Raw genomic sequence first — 17,915 nt, 5'->3', positions numbered from 1 at the left:
TAGTTTTTACCCAATGCATATAATGTAGTGGTAAAATTGTAATTACATGTAGCACTATTTAATAAATAAATAAAAATATAATAAAATATTATTATATGTAGCACAACAACATAATAAAATCTTATTTTTGAAAAAAATTATCTACCTATTATTTTGACTCTTATATATTTGATTAGAAATAAAAATATTTTATTATAAAATTATAAAGAAATCGTAAAATGATTTTATCTAGAGCTCACCAGTAGAGGGAGATTGACGCTCTAGCTTTAGAGGCTGGCCGCTGGTCCAACCGGGAGTCATGATTAATCCATCCGAAGAGAAAAGCATCAGAGGCATTGGACTAGTGAAGCCAAGAATATCACATATTGACCATAAAAAATATTTAATCAAATTTCTTCTTCCGTTTCCTACGTTTTCTCGGATACACAGAGAAACAATTATGGAAGGCATATTCAAAGTCAAGACCTCAATTATAAGTCTAGATACACTGTTCTTACTAGTTACTTGAATCTGCTCCCAGGGTCAATCTCCCACACAGTCCACAGGAATGTAAAATGAAAGAATCATCCACGAGGAAATGTACATATTAATCTAAAAAATCTTTTCAGGCACATTGGTCCAAAGAACTAACATTGTACTCTAAGAGGAGAAGTATTCACTCCTTTATGCTTCCTTTATGTGTGTAATAGCTCTTGTCCGAGAGATCTTGGATTTCTCAAAAGGTACCATCTTCGAATTTTAGAAGAATCTTATATGATATGAACTTGGTATATTTCACGGTGGATTTGAAACACCTCCAACTGGCTGAAGGGGTTCTAGAATTACAAGCCTTTTCTTGGGAGATTGTGGTTTAGTGGTTTAGCAATCAGGCATGAAGCCACTCATTCTCTCTGGACCAGACGCTCTGCATCTCCCATTTCCATCTTACATCCTCTCGCTTCTCCCTCGTTTTGAAAGACCAGTTCAATTTGCTCCAAAGACTTCCCTTTTGTTTCAGGAACGCATGTATAGACAAAAGCAACAGAGAGAGCTGAAAGTATAGAGAAAACAAAAAAGGTTCCAGCCACCGTAATTGCCCGAGAAACTGAGAGGAAAGACATAGCAATCAAGCCACTACTGACTCTACTACCGACTGCCCCAAGGGCTGATGCTTGGGCTCTAAGCCTTAGAGGGAAAACTTCAGATGACAATACCCAACAAATCGGGCCAATCCCTACCGAGAAGAAAGCTACATTCCCACAAACTGCTAAAATTGCCAATCCGATCCCCATTTTTTCCTTCCCCAATACAGCCAGAGTAAGGCTTAGACAAAACAAGCAAGTAGTCATTCCGATTGTGCTTATGTAAAGCAAAGGCTTTCTCCCCACTTTGTCAATAAGAAATATGGCTATCAAGATGAACAATGTTTTGGTAAACCCAACAGCAACAGTTGCTGCAAGGAGCTGTGTATTGCCTTTAATTCCAGCGTCTTTGAAGATTGTGGGGCTATAATAAACAGTTGCATCAATACCTGTAATCTGTTGGAAACATTGGATTCCACATCCAGCAATTAGCATCCGTCGGACTGGAGGAGAAGGTTTTAGTATTTCACGCCAGACAGATTTTGCTTCATACTTCTCAGCATTAAACATCCCAGCGGCTACCTGTATTTCTGCCAATCTTTCTTCCACTTCTCTTTCACTCTCATTTGTTTTTAACAGCACGGCTCTTGCTTCCTCAATCCTGTTCTGCATAACTAGCCACCTTGGAGATTCAGGGATCACAAACAGGGCAAACCCAATAAAAACGGAGGGAAGAATTCCCACACCAAGCATGATCCTCCAGCTTATATGAGTGGGCAGTCCTGAAAAGGCATAGTTTGACACGTATCCAAGAAGGATTCCTAGATTTATAAATATCTCGGGGAAGGAGGTAAGAGATCCTCTAGCAACGGCAGGTGATATCTCGGCAATGTATACAGGAGCAATCATGACCCCGAAGCCAATCCCTACCCCAGCCAAGATTCTGCCAACAATCAGAACTCTAAAATTCGGAGCAAGAGTCATTACAGCAGCACCTGTTTGAAAGACAATGGCTGCAAAGGCAATTGTCCATTTTCTGCCAATGGCATCTGATGTTTTTCCACCAGCCAAACTACCCAACAACGATATTATGCTTAAGATTCCAACAAGGACTTCTTCTTGTACCTCTGTTATCTTCAGATCCTCCTGAATGAATAAAATTGCTCCACTCATAACGCCAACATCTGCATAATCATACGTACAATTTGCAAACCTTGAATTCTAGATACAGTCAATTAAGAAGTCAAAATAACAAGTTAATTGGACTAAATTTTGTTATCATAATATACAAATACAATAATTTTTACGTTAACAAATTTTTCTGAAAACATTTTCATAAACTTGCTTAACTGGATCCCCATGTGCATTCAGTCATGTCTAAATGGACCAGGAGCCGACTGCCTTCCCTGGTCCACGGCGTCTTAACATAAAAATTATTGTCTTTAAACATTGATTGGAAATTGCATTCAAACTTTCTTCTACCATTTTCTCCTATTGGCATTTTCCTCGTTCAAATTCACATTCGAGAGCTTATCAACCAATTCCCCATTCCTTTGATGAATATAGCATTCTAAGTTAAAGACAAATATTGCTGTACTCCAGTATTTAAGCACATCCATCATTTTAAAACCACAATACATTTTCACATTACATCAGATGGGATTTTAATTTTGAATTTACATAATATGGAATTCCTGCCAAATAAGCAGATCAAAGAGGAAAGATAAAAGTTGCAGCAATGAATAAAAAGAAAAAAAAAATATCATTAAGGGTTGTGATAATCAACCGGATCAAACTAAAAACAAGGAGATTATATGGAAAAAAGTGACAATAAGGAAGGACTAACCGTATCCAAGGAGCACGGAATTGAGGGAGACAAAGATGGCACAGACGAACACAAAGTTCCGGGTGGTATTTTTCCTAATTGATATACTTTCATTGGAAAATACCACATCCTCTTCTGTGCCATCAGTATTCATCCTCTTATACTTGTTTTTGCTTCCAATAGGAATCTCCACCAGCCCCTCTCCATTCCCATTTTCCTCATCACCCACCAGCCCCATCTCTCTCTCTCTCTCTCTCTCTCTCTCTCTCTTATCTATATAGTTTGGTTATATCAGCATGGATGAAGGTACAATCATTGATGGGCTACTCCCCCCTAATTCTTTGGGTGTTTGGGAAGCAATAGGAAAACTGGGAAAGAAAGGCAGAGACTTTTGACTATTCTTCCGAGGAAAAGATTTTCTTGCAAAGCAACAGATCTGGTTTGGCTGAGAGGGTAGAATGTTACACATTTGAGGTGTGCAGCGGTGGTCCCCACTCCAACTGAGCTTTTCCTTAAACAATGGTAATTGACATTTGTCAAAGAGGGACCTGTTCTCCTTTATTTTTGTAGGAAAAAAGCAACTTATATTCCGGCACGAGGAAGAAAACCCAGCGTCGACCGACAATTACCCTACGCTTCCTTGCCCAGCATTTCTCGCTATTTCCTTTTTCCATCTACGAATGATCTTGCGCCACGTCACTATCTAAGGATCAAGCCCGATGTTGTCCTAAACTTCTAAAGATTGATTTCAATCTCGGAAATAAGTTTGACAATGAGCCCGTGTATGGGATTGGGAATGACTTTTTAGACGTGGCAGCTACTGATTTAGTGATTTAATAAAATTAAAAAAAATTAAAAAACAAATGGCTAAAGCCAAACCGCGTTTTCTCTTGCTGAAATCGCCTGTCGACCAAACTGAATTTTCTCTTGCTGCCGAAATGGCCTGCCTCCACTCCGTCCTCGAGCTACCGAAATCAGGTTGGGTCCATTCCACTTTCTATTTTTTTTCATTTGATCACCACCTTCTTCTTCTTCCAGTAGTTGTGCAAATCTTAAGGACAAAGATAGAGAAAATAGAGGCGGCCGTGGGATTGATGAGAAGAATCCCTCCGAAGCACAAAGGCATCTCTTTTCCTTCTATCTTATTTGCAATTCCATCTCTGCGGGGGCTTTCGGCTGACAACGTGGAGGAAGAAGAACTATTTTTCTGGTGAAACTTCTTGGCAAGATTGTGGGTGTATTTTTCTAGGTTTGTTGGGCTCTCGGTACCTTGTATATCAACACGATTGTTACCATATTACTTGAAGCTTTATGGTGGAATTATTAAACCCTGCTCTCTGCTCTGCAAGTAAACTCTTTTGCTTTGGTCGGTGACAGTTGGATTTTAAAAGGAGTTTTGGATTTAGAGAGAGTTATGCGATAGCTAAGATTTGATTGGACAGAATTTCCTAATGATTTGAGATGGTTACGTTAGAGGACTCCCAATGAATTTTTTATCCTATCTTTTAAAATACATCACTAAATCTCATTTTTTTTATTTTACATACTGATTTTTATAATATATCATACATCAACTTATCTATTTTTTTTTCGTATCATTTTAATATTATACTTTTTAATATTTTATAAGAAAAAAAGTACAATAAAAGAAATTAATTTTAATGAAAAAGTACAAGAAAAGATAGAAAATAATTAAAATATGTTTACATTTGTGTACAGTTACTTCTACATCTAGAGGAAACACTATACACAAATGTAAAATAGAAAAAAAAATAAGACATCGTTGGATGCATGTTTTAGACCATTTTTCTTTATATTTTTTTATGGGTTTTACATAGGGCTGTTCATCTGGACCGGTTTTTATCCGGTCCGGCCCGGAATCCGGAAAACCGAATTTCCGGTTGCGGTTTTTCGGCCCGGATAAAATCCGGGTCGGACTCCGTATTTACAAAACCAAATAGATCCGGACCGGACCCGGGTATGAAACCCGGGTTCCGTTTTAGAACCCGGTTAACCGGGTTTGTATAAAAGCTTCAAAAAAACCCTCTCTCTCTCTAAAGCCTCGTCTCCCGAGTCCCATGACCCCGTCTCCCAACTTCCCAGTCCTCTCTCTCTCTCTCTCTCTCTCTCTCTCTCTCTCTCTCTCTCTCTCTCTCTCTCTCTCTCTCTCTCTCTCTCTCTCTCTCTCTCTCTCTCTCTCTCTCTCTCTCTCTCTCTCTCTCTCTCTCTCTCGAGCACACGAAACCCTAGCCACCCCGTAACCGCCTTCGTTCTTCACTCCCCAACTCCCCCCCCAGTGACCACGATTTCTCTGTCGTCGAGCTTGAGCTTGGGATCCCGCAGTCTGAGAGTCTTCATTCTAGTGCCGATGAAGAAAAACCCTCTCTCTCTCCCTCTCGGTAAGTCTCTCTCCCTGTAAATGTGATAGATCTAGTGATTTGGTGAATTGGGTCTCTCTGTGCTTGGATAGATCTAATGATTTTCCGAATGGAAGTTTTAGGGTTTTACAAAACCCATTGAGTGCTCTTAGGGTATGACATTATTTAAGGCTTTTTTTATTTATTATTATTTTATTATTATTATTTAATATATATATATATATATATATTTTTATTACTCTTTACGACTATTATCAACACCTTTCACCATTGAAACTCAAGAATTTCGAAAGATGGGAGAACCAATTTTTGGAGTTTTTCTGATTTTGAATTTCAGACACTGGTGGTGGACAGTTTTTTCGAATTTTTTTATACATGTTGCCGCCACGTGGTTGTGCCAGCTCAAGCGATAATAATCAGCGGTAGATATGAGGAGGCCGAATAGCATTTTCCAATTAAAAAGCCTGCTTTAGCTAGATTTCAGGCCCTCGATCATTTATGCACTTTCAACTATGCGGGCCTCTAAGCGGCTTATTAGGGGCCCAATAGTACGGTCCACCTTGATTGAGACATAAGATTACCATAACAACGAGTTTGGATACTTCAAATATTTTAATATATCTGTAAATGGTAATAAACTTACTCCGGTTAAAATATTTTATTAAGTTTAAAAAAAATTAAATAAACATATTATAAAGTTAAAAAATTTAATATAATAATTATTTGAAAATTTGAAAATGTTGTATTACTTTTTATGTTTTGTTTTGGATTTTGGAAAACTTATAATAATTAAATGAAAAAAAATTTAAAAATTTGAAATTGAAAATTTTGTGTTTGAGTAATATTTTAAAATAAAATATCTAAGAATTTGAGAATACTTGAAAACGGTTGTATTACCAAATAAACTCTAGAGTTAAATTTCAAGTTAAAATTGAAAAATACTTGTAAATTAATGGTATAATATGTGAGCTATAGTCTCATTTTATTTTTATCCCATTATATAAAATGTGATATTTTTTATCACATTTAAATCATCATTTATTATTTTTAAAGAAATACTCAATAATTGATAAAAAAAAATATTATCTCCTTGTAATGGAATGAAAGTAAGATAAAGAATTTTCTTTTTAAAATTTGGATTGTTACTACACAAACTCTAAGGGAATGTTTGGAAATTGTTTCAATCTCATCCAATTTCATTTCATTCTAAAATATCATTTAAATACAAATATTTTCAAATTAATCATTACAACTTCTCCAAAGTTTTAAACAAAAAATTAAAAACAACTCAACTTTTTTAAATCTCAAAACAAAAATTATATTCTATCAATATTTTAATTTTATAATTTTTTTATTCAATTTTTTATCTCATTTTCTAAAATCTAATAAATACTTAACTTGTATCATATTACTAATATTCACAAACTATCTTATTACTATTCACGAAATTTTTATCTCATTTCATTTCTCAAACATCCTCATGGAATTAAAATACCAGAAAAAATTAAATAAAATAGACTATATAATATTTATTAAATATTGAATGTTAAAGGAGAAATTGCTGAGATGACTCCTTTCCCAACTTAGATCATAAAATCTGATCAGGAATGGTAAGAAAACTAATCCAATATTTTACGAATTATTCTATTATATGGTAGAAATAGAATATCCTATTTGTTTCATTTAAATAGTAAATTTTTAATTTATTGAATTTAAATTTTAAAATTTATTTTCTAAATCAAATTATATCACGTAAATATATATTTATTATACTAAGTGTCTATCTAATAGATTTTCTTATTTTTCCGTTAGTTTTATAATTTAGTATGTTACTTACCCCTTCCAGTGCACCCCACCATGAGACCAAATCAAATGGAAATGCAAAGGATTTCGTAAGCTTGAACATGAAATAATCAAGGGAGAAATTAAGGGAGAGAAACAATATGGACGCTCACGGCTTTAGGGGAGAAAACATGACACAAAAATGGGCCAAAAAATAGAGCAAGGCTCACGACTTTGGGGAAGAAATGGAGGTGGCTCGCTGGAGGAGGCGGGAGACGTTGCAACTCAAAAACAAAGAGGGAGAAGTCACGGGTTGCAGCAATAGCAACAACAACACAGGTTTGCAAAAGAAGAAGAAACCAAAAAGAATAAAAAAGAATAAGTTGCAACTCGGCATAGTAGAGAAATGAAGAGAAAAATCAAAGGAAATGAGAAAAATGAAAGGGGAGGAGTGGGCACCATTGTTTCAAATATTGTATCGTACTGATCGATACGATTGATATATATTGTATCGGCTACTAGTCCGATATGGGTATTATACTTGTTTTGTACTGTCCCAAATACTAGCTATAGCGATCCATATTTTGGCCTTTACTTTTTTTTTTAATAATTTCTTCAAACTATTAGTTTATTTTTTGACTCATAATTCAGACCAAATTATTTATAATTTATATATATATGTATTTATGTATAATTTATTTATATATAGACTATTATTCTAAAATATAATTTATATATATAATTTATTTATATATCAACTATCCTGAAATGGTACACAAAACGGTACCGATATCGAAATATTTTGTTCTAGTGCCTTGATTGATACGACATCCAGTACGGTATTCAAAACTTTGGTGGGCGCGCGTAAGATGAGGGAAAGGAAAAGAAAATATAGGAGCTGCGGCACCAAGAATTTCAGAGGAAGAGGAAGCACAACAATGGTGAAGAAGGAGAAACACGGTCTAATAGCAAAAACATAAAAGAAAAGAACCAAAAGAAAAACTTACTAGAGGGAGAAGAAAAGAATAGGAAAAAAGACAATGAAGAAAAAGAAAGAAGACGCGTGGCTAGAGAAATGAAAGAAAAGAATTCAAACCCTAAGGGCATTGAGGCCAAAATGCATCGTTCAAGAGAGAGAGTGCTGAAATGAAGACCAACGGGCTGGGCTTCACAAGACACAATGATTGGGCTTCAATTCCGAATGAGCTAGGCCCAAAAACAAAGGAAAATCCATTAAAAGCAAGCCTAAACTAAAAAATAAACGTTCTATAAAATAAAAAAGAGCACAATAAAAATAGATAAAAGTCAAATAAAAATACTATAATTAAATATTAATAAAATAAGATAATTAAATCCCAACAATAAAACAAATTAAAGCAGAAAACAATTTAAATATAAAATAATAATTAATACCAAGAAAACACATCAACGTAAATTTTACAACTTTAAAATCATAAAATAAACTAAAGAGAAATATGTTAAATTTAAAAAAAGAGTTTGGATAATGTACAAATTAACATCTTCTTTTATTAATTCCTACATCTATATTTTATTATTATTATTATTATTATTTATATATATAGGAAAATGACAAGGCAAATCTTTTCATTATAAATAAATATTACACATTAATTATTAACGAATATGCTTAGAAGGGTTTCAAATATGCCTTGCATTCGAATTAACAAATTTGCACTTACATAACACAAATTAATGAATCATAGTACAAATATCAAACGATATATATTTTAAACTATCAATTTTGTTAGACTTTTATTAAACTTTTTACATGCATCTTTCATAAAATTATGGATGTTATAAACATATATTGGATTATACGATATTTTAAACTAATGTTTTTATTTTCTCTAATATGTCTTAAATTAATAAGTGAAATCAATAATTTTTATAAAATATATATTATTTTTTACAAATAATTATTTCATAAAACTATGCAAATATGCATTGAACGATGCTCCCATATAGTATTATTAAATTTGCTTTACAAATTACAGTCTACTTACACAATATAATTTTTTATCTTTTACATGTTAATCCTGAATAGTCACGTGGCAATAAGGGATTCACATGTGCTTAAGCTTTCTCGGATATTTCTAATCGAACCGGACGGGCCATTTATCGTTATGTTCAGATCCCTTCTATTCTTGCTAACCTTTGGCTTGACGCATACCCGAAGATGGTCGTGGAAACTCTTCCGCTCGTTAACGGCGTCGTTGCGAACGGAGGTCTAAGCTTAAACCCTAACCCTGACCCGGCCTCCGCCAAGAAATCGCGTGAGAGCGAACGGCGTCGCCGCCGGCGGAAGCAGAAAAAGAACAGCAAGGCCTCCCAGGCGGCGTACCCCTCGGCCTTCGACGACGGCGACGCTGCCGATAAGAATGCCAAGGAGAATAACGATCCTCAACAGGTTCTCTCTCTCTCTCTCTCTGTGTATATATATATGTCTTATTCGTTTAGGATTCTGGTTGACTTTAGGATCCGAAATGCTTGATTCTACGTTCTTCGGTTTGATTGGAGTGAATTTACGATCACTGCATTGAAGCTTAATTGGAAGGTTTTCCTTTTGAATTTGGTAATGAATAGGTGACACTAGGGTTTTTGTGTTATTTTGAGTTGACTCTTGGCTGGTGATTCATGTCTTGCTTGACTTGTTCGCTTATCTTTCTAGAGAGTGGAGAGAAACGCTTGAGGAAGTAAAGGAACTGCTAAGAATGTATATTCAATCAGGTTGAGCAATAAAGTGACTGATTTTGTGAGCTTAAAATGAATATATGCTCAAGTCTTAGTCCAATCAACATTTTTCAGAACCTGGCTGAATTCTTATGTTTAGTATTCCAGTTTCTGTTTGGAATTTTCAAATCTGGAAATATTGATGAAGGAAATAATGCAGCTCGGAATTCTAGAGCGTCATAGTCTCATCATGTTGAATATTGAAGGGATACTTAGGTTCCATATTTGCTTCTAGAATCTGGATAAAAGAAAGGGAAAAAGAAACTAGGTTTTATTCTTTTGGGAACCGTGTAGCCTGTGTTGTTTCTTCCTAGTAAGGATCTTGGTTTTTTTTACTTGTAATATTAATATTTACATCACTCCTAGGCCTTGCTCTTGTACATGTCCTATGTACTTTGGCTATTGCCTATTCTTATGATCAATAAAATCTTATTTTTCAATAAAAAAATATTAATATTTAGTATTTACACTACTAGATAAGAGGAATAATTGAGTAAATAGATGTTTCATTTTCAGTTTAGGCTGATTCTGCATTACATTGTAAAGCTTATTAAGATCTTGTAATAGATCCATATCCTCATTTTTTGGTGCCTTATAAATATGGTAGCTTTTGTATGTGGATCTGAACATGTGTATAATTCTTATTTTGAGACCTTTTTAGCTTGTGGAGCAAGTTGAAGTGGAGTATGTCCCAGAGCAGGCAGAGCTTGATGATGGCCTGGATGAAGAATTCAGAAAAGTTTTTGAGAAATTCAATTTTCGTGAAACTGCCAGTACTCAGGTAAAGGGATTCTTTTTCTTCCGAGTGCAATTTTCCATCACATAATTCTCATATTTTGTTAGGAAAAGTATGACCCTATACATTAATTATTCAAATCATCCAGGAGAATGATAACAAGGACGAGTCTGTACCAAATGCAGCAGTGACCAAGAAGGCTGACTCAGATTCAGAAGAGGAAGAACAAGATAACCAACAAAAAGAGAAAGGTGTATCCAATAAGAAAAAAAAGGTATGATTGTCTTGTTAGCATTTATTTTCTCCCTATACGTAATCAGTTCTTGGGCTCTTGCCTATCCTTATGATCAATAAAATCTTGTTTACCGATAAAAAAGTCACCATCTTGGTAGCAATATTCTATCATAATAAGGGCTAAAGATTTCTGTTTTCATTTTCCAGCTTCAAAGGCGGATGAAGATTGCTGAACTGAAGCAAATTTGCTCAAGGCCTGATGTTGTTGAGGTAGGAGGTCTTTGATTGTGCTTTGATTGCTTCTTATTCTTCCTATTGTTATTGTTCTCTGCTTACGTATACTTCTAAGAAAATTTTTCTCAACTTATGAATATATTTTTTTACTCAATTCTAGGTGTGGGACGCAACCTCTGCAGACCCAAAGTTGCTGGTTTATTTGAAATCGTACCGAAATACCGTTCCAGTCCCTAGGCATTGGAGCCAGAAAAGGAAATTTTTGCAGGTTAGCTAGCCTCACTAGGTTTAAAGACTTCTCCTCCTCCTCTTTTTTATTTTGAATAAGTAAAAGGTTGGTGTTAATGTAAAGGCTTATGGGTTAAAATGTGCATACCTAACTGATAGATAGAGGGAACATGTGGGATTTAGGGAATAGGGAGGGAGTGGGAAGATCACGTCGATAAGGTTTCTCTTATATGTACATATGTGGTTCTTGCAGGGGAACTGCAGTGACAATCGTGGAGCCTGGAAATGTAGGTGTTTGGCAATGGGGACTCTTAAATTAATTTTGTTTTTATATGTTTTCTATTGTGGCCTTTTTTTTTGGGGGGGGGGGGGGTTTCTAATGCCGAAGGGAGGTCCAACCCACATCTAGGCCTATACTCCAAAAAGACTAGTCAATGATATAATTGGCGATATATTGGAACCATTATAAAAAACAAGAACTTCTCATTCCCAAGAAATGTGGGATCCCATACGCCATATACCCTCATCATTTATCAATTAATATAGAGTATCGGTATACCTCTAGTGTACTCAGGCTATGCCTCTTTATGAATAATATTTACTTTTACCTATCAAAAAAAAAAAAAAATATAGAGTATCACAATCTCCCTCCTTAAATTCCGACGTCCTTATCTGGCCAATCCGTTGTAGGTGGCACAACTTAAATCCCATATTTCGGGTTGGGATGGGCTCTAATACCATTTGTAACACCCCAAAGGAAGCCCAATCCACAGCTGGGCCTATACTCCAAAAGAATGATGCAAGTGGAGTTCCATTGGAACCATTATAAAGAGCAAACACTTCTTTTTCTCAAGCAATGTGGGTTCTCATATATCATTTACCCTTATCACTTATCAGTTAATATGTGGTATCACAGGTGTAGAAATTATATGATTCCATTCATGTGGAAATTTAAGCTTTTAGTTTTATCAAAGTACCTTTGCATCATAATTATTGGGGATTTGTTTATAGTTAAGGTGCTAGTTAATCTGCTTTGAATTTACAGATGAATTTCCATTGTGCTTAATGCTCAGGCTGAATCCCTCTTAGTTTTGAAAGAATCTAATTATTGACCTGATTCCGATGCAGAACTGATTTCATATTTGTACTTGGTATCTCATCAGGCATTGGATATTGTTTTGTAGGGAAAACGTGGTATCGAGAAACAACCTTTCCAGCTTCCTGATTTTATTGCTGCAACTGGAATTGAGAAAATCCGACAGGTATGTTCAATTTCAAGAGTTTATTACAGTTGAATTTGATTTCTTGTGTATTCTTTTAGAGAAATGGTTTAGCCATAAAATGATTCCAAACAAGTAAACCCACAAACTAACGTGGTTTGATGTATTAAGTTGGATTGTAAAACTACTTTTATTGTAAAGTAGATCTAACATATCATTATTATCATATAAAAAAATTATTTATAAAAAAAAAAAAAAATCATATAAAACCATGCAAGTTTGTGAGTTTATTTTTGTGGGATCTCTTTGTCGTTGTAGCACTTCTCATTCTTTTAATCTTTATAGTTTTAAAAATGAAGAATAGACCATTTGTGTAGCTCTAAGACCGCCTTACCCAATTCAAATTATAGTTATAAATATAAGTGTCAAATAATTGCATTTTCCATTGGAGAGATAGGTTTTTTGTCCTTGGCTGTTTTCATCCACCTCTATGGTCCTTTTTGTAACGGTTTTTTATTTTATCTTGCGAAATTTATTTTTTTTCAAAAGGCCTGAGGGTGATGAGTAAGCAAGTTAAATATCACATTTCCTCACCCTTTTTGTGGTGTTTTGAGTCTTACCTATAACCATCAAGATCTAAATTGTAGTTAGTTTGTTTTGGTGGTTTTAAACTTTTAATTTTGTCTTGATTCATCTGCCAATATATACATTTCGCTGAGGCTAATGGCCCATTGCATTTGTTTCCTGGTGGCCTCATACAGGCTTACATTGAAAAAGAGGACAGTAAAAAGTTGAAGCAGAAGCAACGAGAGCGGATGCAGCCAAAGATGGGAAAGATGGATATTGACTATCAGGTTTTTTCCTTTTTTTCTATTTTTTTATTTTTATTTTTATTTTTTATGATTAATATACCTTGTACAAGTTGTAATTAGGCATGTTTGATGTATACTTCCGGTTTACTTAGGCTATGCCTTAACTATCAATAAAATTGTACTTTTACTTATAAATAAATATATATATATATACCCTGTGCAAGTATTTTATGATTCTTTTCTTTTTCATCTCTTGTTTTTACTGTGGTGTTAGTTTAGAATGATTCCTTATTTTCAAATTAACAATTTATGGTTGCTGTTTGTTAGGTTCTTCATGATGCATTCTTTAAATACCAAACTAAGCCAAAGCTTACAAGTCTTGGAGATCTGTATCATGAAGGGAAAGAGTTCGAGGTAAAAATCTTATTGTGATATATTTTTTTTTTTATGAATAACTCTTATTGTGATATTCACCCTCTTGCATGCTTTCATACTGTTTTTTTCATTGACTATGTTGGAGAATTTAGATTTTACTTATGTATGCAAACCATAAATGTTTTATGATCACTCAGAAAAAGTTTAAACTAACTTTTTTCTTTTCAAGATGTTGGTTAATGTATTTGTAATCATAATATTTCTATGTTTAGGATATTTTTTGATGATTTCAAAACTGCCCACTTATCATGGTCATAATCTTAAGAAAGACGTTTTCTGGGGACTGAAACTTAATCTGTGATTTACATTACATCTTTTTTCCTGGTGTATAGGTGAAATTAAGGGAAATGAAGCCAGGCATGCTGTCACAAGAACTAAAAGAAGCTCTCGGTATGCCAGAGGGTGCTCCTCCCCCATGGCTCATTAATATGCAGGTCAGATTCCGAAATATGTTGTGCTTGGTTTTTACGTAATATTGGCACAACATATATACATTGTCTTGAGTCAGGGAAATGTATATATGTGAAGACAATGTAATATTTTAAATGTATATATTGACAATGTAATATATGTCTTGACAATGTAATATTGGTGGATTGAAGAAGACAATGTAATATTTCCGAAATATTTTAAATGTAATTTTTTTCTAATGGTTGATGTTCTTTTAGAGATATGGTCCGCCACCATCATACCCACATCTGAAAATTCCTGGTTTGAATGCTCCTATCCCTCCTGGGGCTAGCTTTGGTTACCATCCTGGTGGCTGGGGCAAGCCTCCTGTTGATGAGGTAAGTTCTCTAAGTGTTGATAGCTTGTATCTTGATTTACATTAGTTTTCTACAGCAGCTTTCTGTAAATGTTGTCGGTGTTTAATCATTTCACTGGTCCTTTTTTTTGAATAGTTTGGACGTCCTTTGTACGGAGATGTATTTGGTGTTCATCAACAAGAGCAGCCTAACTATGAGGTACTTTCACATAATGGGTTTTCTGCTTCTGATTGAAAAAGTCAAATATTTGTTTTTAGTTTTAACTTTTGAAGCTGGCTAAGATGGTCATAGTAGGATGGCGGCTGCATTAAATGTGAAGTAGAATCAGAATTCTACATCTAATTTAGAATATTGACTGATCAGAGTGGTTTTCCATTAGATTGAATGTTGCGCATGTTTTAATTATAAATTGTACGGCCATGTAGGAAGAGCCAGTTGATAAGACCAAACACTGGGGGGATTTGGAGGAGGAGGAGGAGGAAGAAGAAGAGGAGGAGGAAGAGGAAGAAGAGATTGAAGAAGAGGAATTAGAGGCTGGCATTCAGTCTGTAGATAGCCTCTCAAGGTATATAGTATTTCTTTGATCACAAATGGTTCCTGATTCCTGTTTAATCCATGAATTCTATCCATGTTAGGAGTGTTTGTACTCGGAGGTTTTTTTTTTATATTCGAGCACCTCCACTTTTTTGGGCTAGAATTTGCACATATGTATACCTAAATACTGTACCTTAGATCATTGCTTGATTGTGGATTGCATATTGCGTTTTCCATGATTGCTTTTCTTTTTTTTCAGCACTCCTACTGGTGTTGAGACACCGGATGTTATTGACCTTCGAAAGCAGCAGAGAAAGGAACCTGAAAGGCCTCTTTACCAAGTCAGTGTTGTGATTTAAGATTCCAACTCTGTTTTATTAGCTTTTTGTTTGTATTTGATGCCTCCATACATGATATCACCTAAACCTTGTCTTTGTGTTTGTGTTTTGTTTTAAGGTACTGGAAGAAAAAGAAGAGAAAATTGCTCCTGGGACCTTGCTTGGAACAACGCACACGTATGAAATGTTCTTGTTTAGCACTTTTTTTTTTTTTTTGCCCTTTTTGGTTATGAGTTTTACTTCCTTTGACTTATTTTATTTCACCTTTCTGCTTCCAGATACGTTGTTAACACTGGCACCCAAGACAAGGCAGCTGCCAAAAGGGTAAGAATGCCTCTCCTTTCTTTTGAAAACAAATTTTGACCATGGTAACTAAGCTTGTGGTTCTTACTTAAAGAAGCTGAGGTGCTTGATTTTAACTCTATCGTCATAGAATCATGAACTCATGCATTCTGATTCTGATCAAAAGTAATTTTCCTTCATTCTACTGGTATAAGATACGAATTTGAGGTTGGGAATGAGTGATCTACTTTGTTTATTGCTCTGTAGGAGTGTCGATCGCTGAATACTAGTTGGTCATATTCTTGCAGGTTGATCTGCTTAGAGGTCAGAAATCAGATAAAGTTGATGTCACTCTATTGCCAGAAGAGTTGGAAGCCATGGAGAATGTGTTGCCAGCTAAGTAAGTGATCCTTTTTGTATGCTATTATTAGTATTGTTGCTATTATTAGTATTGTCGTTAGTTCTTTCTGAGGCAGAAAGTCTTCTCAACTTTGTTCTATTTTCATAGGTATGAGGAAGCAAGGGAGGAAGAGAAGCTGCGGAGTCAGCGGGAAGATTTCAGTGACATGGTTGCAGAGGTGTGCCTCATATGTATCTTAAAGAATTTACTTGAAAATTCAGCCTTGACGAGATATATTTAAGGGTTTTGGTGGGGTGGGGGTCGTTGGGCGGGATATACTTGGTGATAGGCACATGTACAAAATGAACGTTTCCCATTTTAGTCGATTTTTCATTTGAATTTGTTTATGGGATTCTGAGATGTAATTTGTGCAGAATGAGAAGAAAAGGAAGCGGAAGATGCAAGAAAAGGACGGGAAGTCAAAGAAGAAGGATTTCAAGTTCTAGAGCGCATGTCCGAGTGGTGTTCCTTGAGGAGGGTAGCCAGGGCAATCATGAGGCTAGCAGCATTTTCCATGGAGGGTATAGAATGTTTGTTGCCAATTTGTATTTGTAACAGACTAATAGTCTGACACGTTATTTGTAATTCTCTAGTTCGGTCTACCAATATCGTATGGTGGATTTAGAATGGTCCTGATCCCAAATTTTTCTTTTTCTTTTATATTATTTGCAGTTCCTGGTTGTACTCGGTGCATCGAGACACAACTGAAGACATCCTGGCAGAATACAATGGCAACTTCGGAATGATGGTTTATTTCTTTTTTAAACCATTATGTATAATTGGGATTAAAGATCAAGACTTGCCATTCATTGGTCACGTTAAAAAATGCCAACTCCGCACGACAGCTTTGTGCCTCGACTGCAAGATTATTTTTTCGTTCTTCCTTCTTTTTCTTTTTTCCTTCGACAAGAGGAAAATGTTGAGTTGGACCTGACTTGCAATGCCAAATGTAGGGGGTTTATTCACTTCCTTTCCATGGAAAAACATCCAAAGTCATAAAGTGAAATAAAAAGATTGCAGATTCAAAACTGAATCGTCGCTATCATCTATCACCGACTTTGCTACTACTGTCTAGCTAACAACTTCTCCATTAAGCAATACCAGAGAGAGAAGAGAGGTATCTCCATATAACAAGCTAGCTACCAAAAGGAAAAAATAAAAAATAAAAAAGAAGCCGAAAATATTAAACAATTTAAATATAATTAATCATATTGTTCAAGTACCATATTGCATCCTGGTATTGCCTTTTAATTAAAGCCCGAATCTACGAATTCAGGTACATATATAATATGGTTTGTCATGGGATGTTATGATTTATAAGACAACTCCATGATGATCAAGGTAAGAATGGACAGATAGAATAGGGGGGCGGCATGCCGTGCCATGCCAACAGCCAAACAAGACCCATGTCTGGCGTGGACGCAGTCCATTTTGTTGGATATCTGTTTGGTGGCAAAGGTTGCTATCAAAGCCTACTTTGACACTAGGTTTTTTAGTATTATTATTACTCTTATGAATTAGAATCCATTTTTTTGTACTTTCTGCGTTACTCTTCTGACTTATCTCTTTTTGCCAGACGTGCATGCAGCTAATTGACTAATCAAACCTATAATTTATATAATTAAATTATATATATATACACATATATAATTAAACATATATTCCTTACTTCCTCGTTACTCCGTCTGCCGCTACAGACATACAATGTCGAATCAGGGGTGGACCTACCACCACGATTTATACCTCAAGTGGTAGGAAGGATCTGATCTGATGGTTATATACCAACGAGACTTCTATTTTATTATATATTCGATGGCTGACTGGTTTTGCACTTGTCCACAGTCCATGCACCTGTTTCATCACTGAAACAACAGTACGTAAGTGAAACCAGGAACTAC

General features: G+C 35.2%; 2 protein-coding genes across 3 annotated transcripts; one reads left to right on the top strand and one right to left on the bottom strand.

Annotated features, from left to right (window-relative positions):
* Positions 1-365: 365 nt before the first annotated feature.
* LOC122276605 (probable polyol transporter 4) lies at positions 366-4,259 on the bottom strand. The gene is made up of 2 exons (XM_043086453.1): positions 2,908-4,259; positions 366-2,245 (listed from the first exon to the last, which is right to left on the bottom strand). The coding sequence occupies exons 1-2, from the start codon at positions 3,122-3,124 to the stop codon at positions 882-884; spliced, it is 1,581 nt and encodes a 526-aa protein (XP_042942387.1). The 5' UTR covers positions 3,125-4,259; the 3' UTR covers positions 366-881.
* A 4,913-nt stretch (positions 4,260-9,172) lies between these two features.
* On the top strand, positions 9,173-16,783 carry LOC122277216 (splicing factor 3B subunit 2-like). Of its 2 annotated transcripts, XR_006228957.1 has the most exons (19): positions 9,173-9,474; positions 10,459-10,578; positions 10,682-10,807; positions 10,975-11,037; positions 11,162-11,269; positions 12,414-12,491; positions 13,211-13,303; positions 13,589-13,675; positions 14,029-14,130; positions 14,365-14,484; positions 14,599-14,661; positions 14,889-15,028; positions 15,257-15,338; positions 15,454-15,512; positions 15,614-15,659; positions 15,926-16,017; positions 16,126-16,195; positions 16,392-16,538; positions 16,690-16,783. XR_006228957.1 is itself a non-coding variant. In XM_043087143.1 (18 exons), the coding sequence occupies exons 1-18, from the start codon at positions 9,244-9,246 to the stop codon at positions 16,461-16,463; spliced, it is 1,752 nt and encodes a 583-aa protein (XP_042943077.1). In that variant the 5' UTR covers positions 9,173-9,243; the 3' UTR covers positions 16,464-16,783. The 2 variants fall into 2 exon arrangements, 1 of the variants encoding a protein (XP_042943077.1); XM_043087143.1 differs by having other exon boundaries at positions 16,392-16,783.
* Positions 16,784-17,915: the final 1,132 nt, after the last annotated feature.

This window comes from Carya illinoinensis, chromosome 9, assembly GCF_018687715.1.
Source record: "Carya illinoinensis cultivar Pawnee chromosome 9, C.illinoinensisPawnee_v1, whole genome shotgun sequence".
NCBI classification, from domain to species: Eukaryota; Viridiplantae; Streptophyta; class Magnoliopsida; order Fagales; family Juglandaceae; genus Carya; species Carya illinoinensis.
The sequence above is the reverse complement of the archived record's forward strand: the minus strand, read 5'-3'. Positions and strand labels throughout refer to the sequence as shown.

Excerpts from the sequence above, each read along its gene's own strand:
- LOC122276605 (XM_043086453.1), bottom strand. The coding sequence starts at position 3,124 with ATGGGGCTGGTGGGTGATGAGGAAAATGGGAATGGAGAGGGGCTGGTG. Across the intron at positions 2,246-2,907 it reads TTCCGTGCTCCTTGGATACG|ATGTTGGCGTTATGAGTGGA; the intron begins GTTAGTCCTTCC and ends ATGATTATGCAG.
- LOC122277216 (XM_043087143.1), top strand. The coding sequence starts at position 9,244 with ATGGTCGTGGAAACTCTTCCGCTCGTTAACGGCGTCGTTGCGAACGGA. Across the intron at positions 13,676-14,028 it reads ATGAAGGGAAAGAGTTCGAG|GTGAAATTAAGGGAAATGAA; the intron begins GTAAAAATCTTA and ends CCTGGTGTATAG. Across the intron at positions 14,131-14,364 it reads CATGGCTCATTAATATGCAG|AGATATGGTCCGCCACCATC; the intron begins GTCAGATTCCGA and ends ATGTTCTTTTAG.